The following is a 14,383-nucleotide window of genomic DNA, read 5'->3' on the forward strand; positions in this document are numbered from 1 at the left end:
AATAATTACGAATTATCTTCGTCACAATCGGCTCAGGGCCCTAATTTGTATTTGCTGTATTTTATGAAATTCGTCTTAAATGTATCATTTTTCGTGCATATTGTGTGTTATTATAACATATTTGTATCAATATTTAACAGTTCAGCACATATAAAAATCGTATATACCCGCTTTAAGTTGTACATTTTTTTCTTATTTATAAGTTAATAAACATATACATATATATAATAATATCAAAGTGAACACAAGTTCGTAAAACTCCGTATCATATCATAGTAATCACGTAAAGATTAACATACATGCCATAGCAAACTGTTTGTGTTGTTAAAATAGTTTTTAGCTGCACTTACACATGCAGATGATAAATACAATGAATTTAAAGGTTAAAATTTACAAAAATTGGATGTGAAAACAATAATCATAAAACAATTATTAAAACGTTATAAAAGAGAAGTTGATATACAACTTTTCTTTATAAACGGAAATTAAGTACTAGAAATAAGAATGTTTAGACGTATACTGAAGGAAAAGAAAAGATGTACGATGTCGTTTGCTTTGTACATTAATTTGTATTACCTCTTGACATGCTTAATTAGTGAACGAATCACAACTGATGATTGCAAAATACACCCTGCCAAAGTACAAGTACCATTTTAGTTAATTATGCATTTATACGTATTGTCTTACCAGTCCGCTGTCCAACTTGATAGGTTGTGTTTTATGTTATGTAATGTATTGTAAACGGGGTAATTACGTGACAATCAAGATGGCGACGTCCGTGTCGATACAGGTATACCATTTATTGCTTTGGGTTAATTTGTAAATGCCGGTCACTTTCTAGTCATACCAGTAAGACATTGATAAACGTTTATTTTGTATTTACATTCGCTTTATATCTCGAATTTACGCGATAATAATTTTCTTAGGGTGAGCTTTAATTTTGTGATCTCGCTTAGAAATTTCGTATCGAGTAAAGTCGAGATATAGAGCGAATATTGATACAAAATAAACGCTAATCACTTTTTTCTTCTATGGCTGGTAAGTAAGCGGCATTAATAAATAAATAAAAGTAATACAGGAAATAAAGCGGAGAAAAATTCCTGTCTCGGCATAGACTTCGCAATCTTGACTTCTTTTAAATCATCAGGTGATTACCTGATTTAGGACTTATTATTATCCAAATATTACGGGAAAACAGTTTGTAATCGAGGTTACGTCGTTGGTATTTTAGCAGCGTCATATACAATAGATAACATATGAAAACAAATCTATGGTGGCGATTGTTCGTAATTAATATAACCGCTACTAAATAATAAAAAGGTTTTCAGCTTAATAACCTGACAACAAATCGGTATATTGCAGTAACAGGTCTTGATATATTGTAATAAAACGTCAGATATATCACTTGTCATTAATACATTGATTAGGATTGCATATCAGGTTGGTTGAAATCCGATCAAGGTCGCCATTACTTAAATAAAAACACTATTGTACCTCCTTTATAACTCGAGAGCTTCATGCCAAGGTGCCGTGTATTGGAAGATCTCATCTGATTGCATGTCAATGTTCATCCCACCGCTACCTCGGCATATAATTTTATTCTGAGAAACTCGAGAATGAATTGAGCAATTGTAAGAAAACCATAGTGGGGTATATGCGTTATTTCGGGGTCTTGTCAATGTCATCACTAATAAAAAGTATAGTTTACAACGGAAATCTGGTTTGTAATCAATAAAGAAAAAGTAAACAGAACTGTAGCGTCCTAATTTCGGCGTTCGTTTTATAGATCACACACGTTTGTGATTAAATATTGTTACACAACGCATTAAAGTGTAGTGAAATTCTTTTCTAAAACGTCACTTATATAAGCGTATATTGCATTACACTGAAAAAATGGTTTCAGATATAAATGAGTGTAACGGTGCACATGGTTGTGAACATGGATGCCTGGATAACGAAGGCAACTACCAGTGTTACTGCCGCCAGGGATTCAGATTGGAGTCCGACAATAAATCTTGCCGGAAAGGTTCCTGTTTTACATTTATTATTGCTAAACGTATTTACCCAGTCAGCATATTTAGTAAAATATATACATGTGAATAGTTTAGCACACACATTGGTATTTTAAAGGGGCCTTTTCACAGATTTTGGCATTTTTTTTAACTTATTCATTAAATGCTTTATATCGATAAATGTAAACATTGGATCGTAAAAGCTCCAGTAAAAAATCAAGAATACAATTAAAAAAAGGAAAAGAACATTGCCCGGACCAGGTTTCGAACCAGTGACCCCTGGGAGTCCTGCCAGAGTCTTGAAGTAAAAACGCTTTAGCCTACTGAGCTATTCCGCCGAGTACATACACTAGGAGTATTTTATACCTTATATAAGCAATCTTCGTAGTTTCACAAAATTTAACGACAAAAACAGAACTCTCCAAATTATTCAATCGTTTCGCGTTGCAACGCTTTATAATTTTTAGGTTTTAAAATCGTCAAAAGATGCATATAATGGCTATATTAGACCATGGTAAATGTTCAGTATTACTGTTTCCTCACAAATATCATAACTAAAACGAAAATTTGCGAATCTGAAACAACTTTTTTCAATTTTGTCAATTTACCAAAGCGTGAAAAGATCCCTTTAATACTTTCATGTTTTCTGTTTATCGCAAAAAGCCGTAACGTTAAAAATGACTAAACATGCCGTTTTGAATACGAAAATACGAAAATTCGAGATTGTATCGATAAGATGTTAAGATGTTGTTACAACTAAACATTCATAACGTTTTTAAGATGAAACCCAAGTGGACCCTTGCAGTACATTCAACACCACGTGTGGCTATGGGTGTGTAACGGTGAACGGCTCGCCTCGCTGTTTCTGCCCTGCGAATTTCAAGCTCAATCCTGAGGACAACTCAACCTGTCTTGGTAAGTTGGGATGTATTTGCACAAAACAGTTCAGAGTTCTTTACATATATTAAATGTGCGCACTTTCCCTTAAAAATTGATATCCCACAATACCCAATTGAATGACATAATGTTTAATGTGTGGTCTTTGTTTACCAAATCGAAGCTGACACCAGCTTTACGCACGAATATATAATTAACCTGATCATGGGTATACTTCTCGAAACACTCGCAAACAATGCTTACCGGGGTATGTTGACAGTTTACATCTGCACAATTGCGGCCACTGTCTTTCTCTGTAGCTGATACATACACTCACACTTTGAAACGATATTCTCATGCCAATATAGACCCAGTTTAACAATATAAGGTTCAATTAATTACATGTTTTGCAGAGCTGAATAACAAACTGTGGGTGAAACTGGTCCTTTCTTTGCCATATGATGTTAAGCTCCAGTCAAACACCTCAGTCGAGTTCAAGAATAATGCAAGTGATTTGAGTTCAGGGGTAAGCGGTCTTTGATGAAGCACTATAGTATCTCCGTTCTTCTTTATGTATTCTTTGAAATCGTGTACACGTAGATACAAGCATTTAACTTTTTCAGTGCTGGAACCGAGTTTTGAAGGCCTTTGCAAACAGTTTGGATCCAGATGAGACGCCACGAACGTGGCGCTCATCAGGATCCAAACTGTTTGCTATTCTGTGTGCTATTCTTTGAAAAAAATGAAGAAAATGCTGATTTAAGAAATTCAGCAGACGACATTTAACAGACGACAAATTTCCTAGCATGCAAAGGGTTAATGACCCGACTGAAACTTATTGTTATCATTCAATGCACACAACAATACTCGTGAATTGTCTCAACAAGGTTATTGTATTAAATCGTCTATTATAGCAATAAAAACCCTGTGTAATAGTATAATTATATAAATAACATTTCAGCTGAAGAGAGCATATTCAAACCTGCCGGGGGTTGTGGATATTGGGATATTTGCAATCTTGTAAGTAGACATGCTCGTAGCAAACAGTAATGTAAAAGAGTACTTGATTAAAGGTAAAAATACATAAATACATCGATATCAATATAGAGTGAAAACTTACAACAATGTATCTTGTATATCTTAATTCGATTCCAGTCTCTTTAGAGATGTCACTCTTATCTTGGCGCATAGATGCTTATTATAAGTTTAGGGGAGTATATAGGAGTGAACTTGTCTGTCGGTCGGTCGGTCTGTCTGTCGGTCCCTATTAAGTGTCCGCTCTCTAATTCAAGTAGTTTTCATCCGATCTTCACCAAACTTGGTCAGAAGTTGTATCTACATGATGTCTAGGCCAAGTTCGAACATGGGCCGTGCCAGGTCAAAAACTAGGTCACGGGGTCACTTAGTGCGTTTTAAACATTCAGCATGTTGTCCGCTCTCTAATTCAAGTAGTTTTCATCCGATCTTCACCAAACTTGGTCAGAAGTTGTATCTATATGATCTTAAGGCCAAGTTCGAACATAAGCCTTGCCGGGTCAAAAACTAGGTCACGGGGTTACTTAATGCGTTTTTTAACATTCATCATGGTGTCCTCTCTCTTATTCAAGTAGTTTTCATCCGATCTTCACCAAACTTGGTCAGAAGTTTTATCTAGATGATCTGAAAGCCAAGTTCTAACATGGGCCATGCTAGATCAAAAACTAGGTCACAGGGTCACGTTTTACACATTGAGCATGGTGTCCGCTCTCTATTTCAAGTAGTTTAAATCCGATCTTCACCACACTTGGTCAGAAGTTGTAACTAGATGATGTGTAGGTCAAGTTCGAACATGGGCCATGCTAGGTCACGGGATCACTTAGTGTGTTTTAAACCTCACCATGTTGTCCGCTCTCTAATTCAAGTAGTTTTTATCCAATCTTCACCAAAAGTGGTCAGAAGTTGTATCTTGATAATGCCTAGGGCAAGTTTCAATATGGGTCATGCCGGGTCAAAAACAAGGTTACGGGGTCACTTAGTGCGTTTTAAACATCACAATGTTGTCCGCTCTCTAATTCAAGTAGTTTGCATCCTATCTTCACCAAACTTGGCCAGAAGTTGTATCTAGATGATGTCTTGGTCAAGTTTGAATATGGGTCATGCCGTGTCAAAAACTAGGTTCACGGGGTATCTTAGTGCGTTTTAAACCTCACCATGTTGCCCGATCTCTAATTCAAGTAGTTTTCATCCAATCCTCACCAAACTTGGTCACAAGTTTTATCTAAATGATCTCTAGGACAAGTTTGAAAATGGGCCATTCCGGGCCTAAAACTAGGTCACGGGGTCACTAAGTGCGTTTTTAGCGAGGCTGTTTTCGGAGAAAATCCGATCTATTGTCATAGCCAGCTCGTCGTCCGCCGTCAGCCGTCCAACGTCCGCTGTAGGCGTCGTGCTAAAACCTTAACATTGGCCAAAACTTTTTATATATTGAAGATAGCACCTTGATATTTGGCATGCATGTGCATGTCATGGAGCTGCACATTTTGAGTGGACAAATTTGAAGGTGAACATCATCCTTCAAGGTCAGGGTCGAAAAAAACAAAGTCAAGGGAAGTAATAAGCTTTAAATGGACATAGTTATCTGACCTGCCCACGTATATATTTTTGTTAAATAAATCAAAGCGGCGCAGTAGGCGTTATTGTGTTTCTGACAAACACATTGTGGTAAAAGGTCAAGGTCAAAGTCATCCTTTATGGTCTATGGTAAAAAATACAGTTTTAAAGGAAGTAATAAGCTTTGAAAAGGGGGAAAATTATTAAATATTGAACATAGCCACTTTATATATTTGGCATGCATGTGTATCTCATGGAGCTGCACATTCTGAGTGGTGAATCTACAGTCACAGTAGTGGCTTTTAATTATTTGCTACTATAAAATATAGATTTGTTACAGACAATTATTTTCAAGGGAAGTAATTTATATAATTAAAAATTTAATATTATATATATCCGTACCAAGAATTGAAGTTCTTTTCACAGTTACTGTACAGATTTATTATTTTGATTATGTATAACCCAAATGATTGATTTGTCAATTTTTTTTAAATGATATCATTATAATTTCTTTTATGTTCATAACATACCTGTGGACTTATGTCCATAGATATATGATCAACTCTGGTTATGATCTCTTTTAAACCACAGGCCTTGGTTGTCAGTGATGTCTGACATGGTCATAATTGACTGCGAGACCCTCCCCACCCCCAACCCACCCCCACCCACCCCCGGTTGGATTGGACAAAACTCAAGGGAAGTAATAACATTTAAAGGGAGATGATTCATATACCTGCCAAATGATAAATATAAATGACAAACACATCTCTTGTTGGATCACTAGGTCAAAGGTCAAGGTAACTGTGACCTCTAAGAAAAAAAAAATTCTGACAAGCTTTCGCAGTCGAGCGTGGCACTAGTTATGCGGTGCTCTTGTTTAACATTCGGCATGGTGTCCGCTCTCTAATTCAAGTAGTTAACATCCGATCTTCACCAAACATGGTCAGAAGTTTTATGGAGATGATCTTAAGGCCAAGTTAGAAAATGGGCCTTTCTGGGTCAAAAACTAGGTCAAGGGGTCACTTAGTGCGTTTTAAAAATTGAGCATGGTGTCCGCTGTTTTTTGTGAAGACGACATGCAAAATATTATGTGTCTATGCGGCATGTGGGGGTATTCATCACGTCTGTGACAAAGCTCTAGTTATATCAAAAATAGTAATCATATATAATTGGGTTTCAGTTTACAGATTCAATCTTTTTTTGGCCATCGCTGTTTTGTACGGACATAATTTTCTTATATTTTAAGATAAGACTATAGATTTCAGACATGATTATTTTGTATATTACAGGCCGGAGTTTGTTGTTCTCCATACGGTCCTTTTTAACAAGGATAACATTACGGATACAGACGTGACCGCGCTGGCAAGCCTATTGCGATTCATACGCTATGACCAAGGATATATCGCCATATATCAAACGAATACATCCATTGTCCAGGAGCCTTCTATTGCGAATACGCTGTCGGGACCATTCCGTGAGATAATTTTTGGAATTAACGTCATGCACTGTCTGAATAAATTGGTAAAATGTATTTGAAAAAACGAATATACAAAAATTGAAGACAGCAAATGACATCATAAATGCAATGACACATTTCTATGAAGCAGATTTGGAAGCCCCACTTTAAGAAGGGATGGGTGGATATATAAGTTTTCTTTTGTCCGTCGGTCCTTTCGTTCGTACCTTTTGGATCCATTGTTCTCGACATAAACGGACTTATGGCCTCTTTTCAGCGAAAACATTTAATTTTAATCATGTGTCGCGGATATATTCATCAAAGTAGTAGCCGGAGAGGAATGAAACTATACAAGCAAAGTAACCAGCATGTGAACTTATGCACCTCTATATTTGAGGTCGCTTATTGTCATTATAGCCGGAGCTATGGCCCCTTTTGCTACTATTATTATTTCCTTTTGTTAGGTATCGTGACGTGCTTGGTCTGTTCACACACCTGCTTGCTGTTAAACGTAACCAGGGATACGTACCTATGTGAATCGTTACCAGGTACTGTTGCATGTATCCGGTTAAGTGTTTATTGTAATCTTGTTATTTAATGACCATACAAATGCACATTAATAATTTCGCAATTTATTTTAACATCGGTTGACTGCATTTTATAAAAATTACTTGATTACATCTGCAGAGTTATTAATAAAAAAATTACTCCCTAAAGTACGAATAACCATAATCAGATATCTTAATGGAGGATTATAATTGTCTTTGCACTTGGCAAATTTATTTTGTTACTTAAGTAATTAGTGAAAACTTCCAATTGAACGGCACAAACTGTTCAATTAATATTAAAGTTAAAAGTTATGTCAAATTATATTGTTATGCTTCGCTACATAAATCAATGTTGTTAACGCAAATATTCATCCTGAAGTTTTAATAAACACGACCTTTAAATTTCCGCTCCAGATTTTAATATGTCTGCCAGAATAGAGATACAAATGCAGAAAATCTACATACCAGCTTACGGTTCCAAAACATCGCGAGGGTACTCTGCTCTTAGAGCCGCTGTAGTCTCCTCGGTAGGTACCCCAGATGATTATACGTTACCGGATGTAATCCTATTGGCAATAACTTTTAATTTGTGTCGACGATATTAATGGTGCGTAACGGTTTATTCTTTGTTTTATTTGAATAAACCTCGCGTTTTGTTCGTATTATGATTATACATGATTATATGAATATTTCTTCGGTGTATATTATAGGCATACACAACTTAGACATGCATATTAATGTTAGAAAAATAAGACTAATAGTTGGGCAGTGACTTTAACTTGACGTATTGTTTGCGAGTTATACTATGCATTCATATCATGATTAAAAAGTATACCGTTAAACCTTATACAATGTTTCTTTCTTTAGTGGTATTTAATAACATTGACATCACTGCTTAGGGTAGCTGACATATTTTGGTAAAAGTATTGCCGCAAGTTGCTATAAACGTGGTTTCTCTCTTCTCACTACATTCTCTTTATCATAGACTAACATATTGTTTTAACATTTTACAATCGATTTGCATAGCAAGTTATACTTATTATATGTTATATATTTATTATATCGATATTGTTTATTTGTAGTTCATATCATTGTTCGGATCACTGCCAGGGTATGCAGGTATTTCGGATATTACGTTCAGGCAAGTATTCTATTATCTACGATTATTAAGCTTGAGTGGTTTAGTGTTCATACATAGTGCTTAAGCAGTTTGTCGAACGCATTTGGGGCATGAACGCAGTCATCAAATATATATATATATATAATATATATTTACAAAAATAGCTTAAAAATATATAGACTTTAGCTACAACGACGAAGACATAATGAAATGTCCCACCCCCACAATAGTCAGCAGTTTTTCTGCATAATAAATGATATAATCTGTTAGTATAATGAATTATATAATATATATAACATATACGAATGAAAATATTTTACACTTAGTGAATGATCGAATATATAATGCACTGGCCATTCGGGAAAACTTAATTTTTGTATAACGACTCTTGAAATATAATTCGATCATACATCGAAAGCAACACGTAACCTCTTTATTATATACGCGTGTCAATTATATCATATTGTTTCTTGAATCCTAAGTTCAAACAAGTACAGGTTAACCCATTTGTGCCTAGCGTCTAAAAAAAGGCCTTGGCAAACAGCGTAGACCCAGATGAGACGCCGCATGATGCGGCGTCTCATCAGGGTCTGCGGTGTTTGTTTAAAGGAATTTTTGTAAGAAATATACTATATATATATATAAATAAATATAATAGACATCCCGAATTTTGGAAATAAATTGATCCAATTAAGAAGGATGGGATAGTCCACTAGGCATAAATGGGTTAACAACACAATTTCAGTGAAGGCGCGATGTCTCAGGGTCGCCAGATGCAGGTCCGCACACACATTCTCTTCAACTCAACGGTGACGTCTGCCCAGAAAACCGACATAGCAAGCAGACTGGTTGCCCTGGAGACGCAGAAATGTGTGTTCCTGGATGACGAATGTGTGCTGTTAGTCGGTCAGTCGCGGATAATAGGGACGGATGGACCAATTATAGGTAATCCATATATATTATTATACAAACGAAGTTAAGGGGGGTATATAGGAGTGAACTTGTCTGTTGGTCGGTCGGTCGGTCGGTCGGTTGGTCGGTCGGTCGGTCGGTCTGTCGGTCTGTCTGTCGCTCGGTCCGTATTAAAAGTCCGCTCTCTAATTCAAGTAGTTTTCATCCGATCTTCACCAAACTTGGTAAGAAGTTGTATCCACATGATGTCCAGGCCAAGTTCGAACATGGGCCTTGCCAGGTAAAAAACTAGGTCACGGGGTCACTTAGTGCGTTTTAAACATTCAGAATGTTGTCCGCTCTCTAATTCAAGTAATTTTCATCCAATCTTCATCAAACTTGGTCAGAAGTTGTATCTAGATGATGTCTAGGCCAAGTTCGAACATGGACCTTGCCGGGTTAAAAACTATGTCATGGGGTCAATTAGTGCGTTTTAAACATTCAGCATGTTGTCCGCTCTCTAATTCAAGTAGTTTTCATCCGATCTTCACCTAACTTGGTCAGAAGTTGTATCTACATGATATCTAGGCCAAGTTCGAACATGGGCCTTGCCGGGTCAAAAACTAGGTCACGGGGTCACTAAGTGCGTTTTAAAACATTCAACATGTTGTCCGCTCTCTAATTCAAGTAGTTTTCATCCGATCTTCACGAAACTTGGTCAGAAGTTGTTTCTAGATGATCTTAAGGCCAAGTTCGAACATTGGCCATGCCAGGTCAAAAACTAGGTCACGGGTTCACTAAGTGCGTTTTTAGCTCATCTATTTTTGAACAAAAAATTATGAGCTATTGTCATCACCTTGGCGTCGACGTCGGCGTCCGGTTAAGTTTTGCGTATAGGTCAACTTTTCTCATAAAGTATCAATGCTATTGCATTCAAACTTGGTACACTTACTTACTATCATGAGGGGACTGGGCAGGCAAAGTTAGATAACTCTGGCTTGCATTTTGACAGAATTATGTGCCCTTTTTATACTTAGAAAATTGAAAATATTGGTTAAGTTTTGCGTTTATGTCCATTTTATTCCACAAGTATCAAAGCTATTGCTTTCATACTTGCAACACTTACTAACTATCATAAGGGGACTGTGCAGGCAAAGTTATGTAACTCTGACTGGCATTTTGACAGATTTATGTGCCCTTTTTATTCTTAGAAAATTGAAAATTTGGTTAAGTTTTGTGTTTGGTCCACTTTTTTCCTAAAGTATCAAAGCTATTGCTTTCATACTTACAACACTTACTAACTATCGTAAGGGGACTGTGCAGGCAAAGTTATGTAACTCTGACTGGCATTTCGACGGAATACTGGGCCCTTTATACTTGAAAATTTGGTTAAGTTTTGTGTTTTGGTCCTCTTTACCCCTGTAGTATCATAGATATTGCGTTCATACTTGGAACACTCACAAACTATCATAAGGGGACAGTAAAGGACAAGTTGCATAACTCTGGCTGTCATTTTTACAGAATTATGGCCCTTTTTTGACTTAGTAACTGTGATATATGGTTACATTTTGTGTTTAGATCCACTTTACTTCTAAAGTATCAAGGCTATTGCTTTTAAACTTCAAATACTTTCATGCTATCATGAGGGTACTGTACCTGGCAAGTTGAATTTTACCTTGACCTTTGAATGACCTTGACTCTCAAGATAAAATTATTAAATTTTGTTAAAATTGCCATAACTTCTTTATTTATGTTTAGATTCGATTGATACTTTGACAAAACAACTCTTACCTGACATACCACAAAAGCCTCCACCCAAACCATCCCCTCCCCGCTCCCCCCCCCCCCCCCCGAATACCCCCCCCCCCCCCCCGAATCCCCTCTCAATCCTCAATCCCCCCCATTATTATTTTTTGAATAAAAGATCATCTAATAAATGACCACCACACCCTCACACTATACCCCCTACCCCCACCCCCAGACTAAAAAAATATTTTTTATGCCCCTGGTAGGGTGGCATATAGCAGTTGAACTGTCCATCAGTATGTCAGTCAGTCTGTCCGTCCGTTTAAAAAAAACTTTAACATTGGCCATAACTTTTTCACTTTTGAAGATAGCAACTTGATATTTGGCATGCATGTGTATATTATGGAGCTGCACATTTTGAGTGGTGAAAAGTCAAGGTCAAGGCCATCCTTCAAGGTCAAATGTCAAATTTATGGTGTCTGTCCGTCCGAAAACTTTAACATTGGCCATGACTTGTTCAATATTGAAGATAGCAACTTGATATTTGGCATGCATGTGTATCTCATGGAGCTGGACATTTTGAGTGGTGAAAGGTGAAGGTCAAGGTTATCCTTCAAGGTCAAATATCAAATATATGGCGTCTGTCCGTCAGAAAACTTTAACATTGGCCATAACTTTTTTTATATTGAAGATAGCATCTTGATATTTGGCATGCATGTGTATCTCATGAAGCTGGACATTTTGAGTGGTGCAAGTTCAAGGTCAAGATCATCCTTCAAGGTATTTTTTTTTTAAATAATCAAAGCAGCGTTCTCATGAAGCTGCACATTTTGAGTGGTGGAAGTTCAAGGTCAAGGTCATCCTTCAAGGTCAAGGTCATCCTTCAAGGTCAAAGGTAAAAAAAAAAGAATTTCAAAGCGGCGTTCTCATGAAGCTGCACATTTTGAGTGGTGGAAGTTCAAGGTCAAGGTCATTCTTCAAGGTTGTCATCGTTCAAGGTCAAAAGTGAAAAAATAATTCAAAGCAGCAATATCATGAAGCTGCACATCTTGAGTGGTGGAAGTTCAAGGTCAAGGTCATCCTTCAAGATCAAAGGTCAAAAATAAATAAATTCAAAGAGGCGTTATCATGAAGCTGCACATTTTGAGTGGTGGAAGTTCAAGATCAAGGTCATCCTTCAAGGTAAAAAATAAATAAAATTCAAAGCGGCGTTCTCATGAAGCTGCACATTTTGAGTGGTGGAAGTTCATGGCCAAGGTCATCCTTCAGGGTCAAGGTCATCTTTCAAGGTCAAATGTCTTTTTTTTAATTTCAAGGCGTTCTCATGAAGCTGCACATTTTGAGTGGTGGAAGTTCAAGGTAAAGGTCATTCTTCAAGTTCAAGGTCATCCTTCAGGGTCAAAGGTAAAAACAAAAAAAATTCAAAGCAGCGTTATCATGAAGCTGCATATTTTGAGTAGTGGAAGTTCAAGGTCAAGGTCATCCTTCAAGGTCAAGGTCATCCTTCAAGGTCAAAGGTCATTTTTTTCAAAGCGGCGTTCTCATAAAGCTGCACATTTTGAGTGGTGGAAGTTCAAGGTCAAGGTCATCCTTCAAGGTCAAAGGTAAAAAAAATAATTCAAAGCGGCGCAAAAGGGGGCATTGTGTTTCTGACAAACACATCTCTTGTTTTTTTTCAAACATGGTTAAAAACACAGATATTTATTTTTATTATTTTATTTTTGAAATACCGTCCAACCATCCCACCCAAGAATCCCCCCCCCCCCAAAATATTTTTGTTTGCTTTTTTTTTCATTTTTGGAAGATAATGTAATAAATGACCACGCCATACTCTATACACTTCTTTCCACTCCAGCCCTCCCTCCTTTGTGATTGAAATTGAGATAGGTCCCTACACCTTTAAAAAGAAAAATAGATGAGCGGTCTGCAACCGCAAGGCGGTGCTCTTGTTTAACATTCAGCATGGTGTCCTCTCTCTTATTCAAGTAGTTTTCATCCGATCTTCACCAAACTTGGTCAGAAGTTTTATCTAGATGATCTGAAAGCCAAGTTCGAACATGGGCCATGCCAGATCAAAAACTAGGTCACAGGGTCACTTAGTACGTTTTACACATTGAGCATGGTGTCCGCTCTCTATTTCAAGTAGTTTATATCCGATCTTCACCACACTTGGTCAGAAGTTGTAACTAGATGATGTGTAGGTCAAGTTCGAACATGGGCCATGCCGGGTCAAAAACTAGGTCACGGGGTCACTTAGTGTGTTTTAAACCTCACCATGTTGTCCGCTATCTAATTCAAGTAGTTTTTATCCAATCTTCACCAAAATTGGTCAGAAGTTGTATCTTGATAATGTCTAGGGCAAGTTTGAATATGGGTCATGCCGGGTCAAATGCAATGTCACGGGGTCACTTAGTGCGTTTTAAACATAACAATGTTGTCCGCTCTCTAATTTAAGTAGTTTTCATCCAATCTTCACCAAACTTGGTCAGAAGTTGTATCTAGATGATGTCTAGGTCAAGTTAGAATATGGGTCATGCCGGGTCAAAAAATAGATCAAGGGGTATCTTAGTGCGTTTTAAAACCTCACCATGTTGTCCGCTCTCTAATTCAAGTAGTTTTCATCCAATCCTCACCAAACTTGGTCACAGGTTTTATCTAAATGATCTCTAGGACAAGTTTGAACATGGGCCATTCCGGGCCTGAAACTAGGTTACGGGGTCACTTAGTGCGTTTTTTAACATTCAGCATGGTGTCCGCTCTCTTATTCAAGTAGTTTACATCCGATCTTCACCAAACTTGGCCAGAAGTTTTATATAGATGATCTTAAGGCCAAGTTAGAACATGTGCCTTTCTGGGTCAAAAACTAGGTCAAGGGGCCACTGAGTGCGTTTTAAAAATTGAGCATGGCGTCCGCTGTTTTTTGTGAAGACGACATGCACAATATTATGTGTCAATGCGACATGTGGGGGTATTCGTCACGTCTGTGACAAAGCTCTAGTTTGTGTATATTTTTAAAATGTAAAACATCTATAAATGCAATTATTTTCTGGAATAAGCACTCCCAGATAGGGTCGCTGGTCATTAAAAATAGCCAGTTGAAAAACGGATAAGCACCAGTTTAAATCGAAATTGTTTGCGACTTACA

The 14,383-nt window shown here is 37.2% G+C and overlaps 1 protein-coding gene across 1 annotated transcript in view; it reads left to right on the forward strand.

Annotated features, from left to right (window-relative positions):
• Nucleotides 1–14,383, forward strand: part of LOC127866902 (mucin-19-like) — a 70,270-nt gene that overhangs the window by 51,434 nt on the left and 4,453 nt on the right. Inside the window, exons 37-45 of the mRNA XM_052407754.1 lie at nt 1,904–2,026; nt 2,793–2,927; nt 3,302–3,414; nt 3,850–3,908; nt 6,767–6,951; nt 7,398–7,481; nt 7,896–8,008; nt 8,564–8,622; nt 9,347–9,546. Of these exons, the coding sequence (XP_052263714.1) occupies nt 1,904–2,026; nt 2,793–2,927; nt 3,302–3,414; nt 3,850–3,908; nt 6,767–6,951; nt 7,398–7,481; nt 7,896–8,008; nt 8,564–8,622; nt 9,347–9,546 (1,071 nt within the window). The remainder of the gene's footprint in view (nt 1–1,903; nt 2,027–2,792; nt 2,928–3,301; nt 3,415–3,849; nt 3,909–6,766; nt 6,952–7,397; nt 7,482–7,895; nt 8,009–8,563; nt 8,623–9,346; nt 9,547–14,383) is intronic.

The sequence above is a fragment of the Dreissena polymorpha genome, chromosome 2, assembly GCF_020536995.1.
Source record: "Dreissena polymorpha isolate Duluth1 chromosome 2, UMN_Dpol_1.0, whole genome shotgun sequence".
Taxonomy (NCBI): Eukaryota; Metazoa; Mollusca; class Bivalvia; order Myida; family Dreissenidae; genus Dreissena; species Dreissena polymorpha.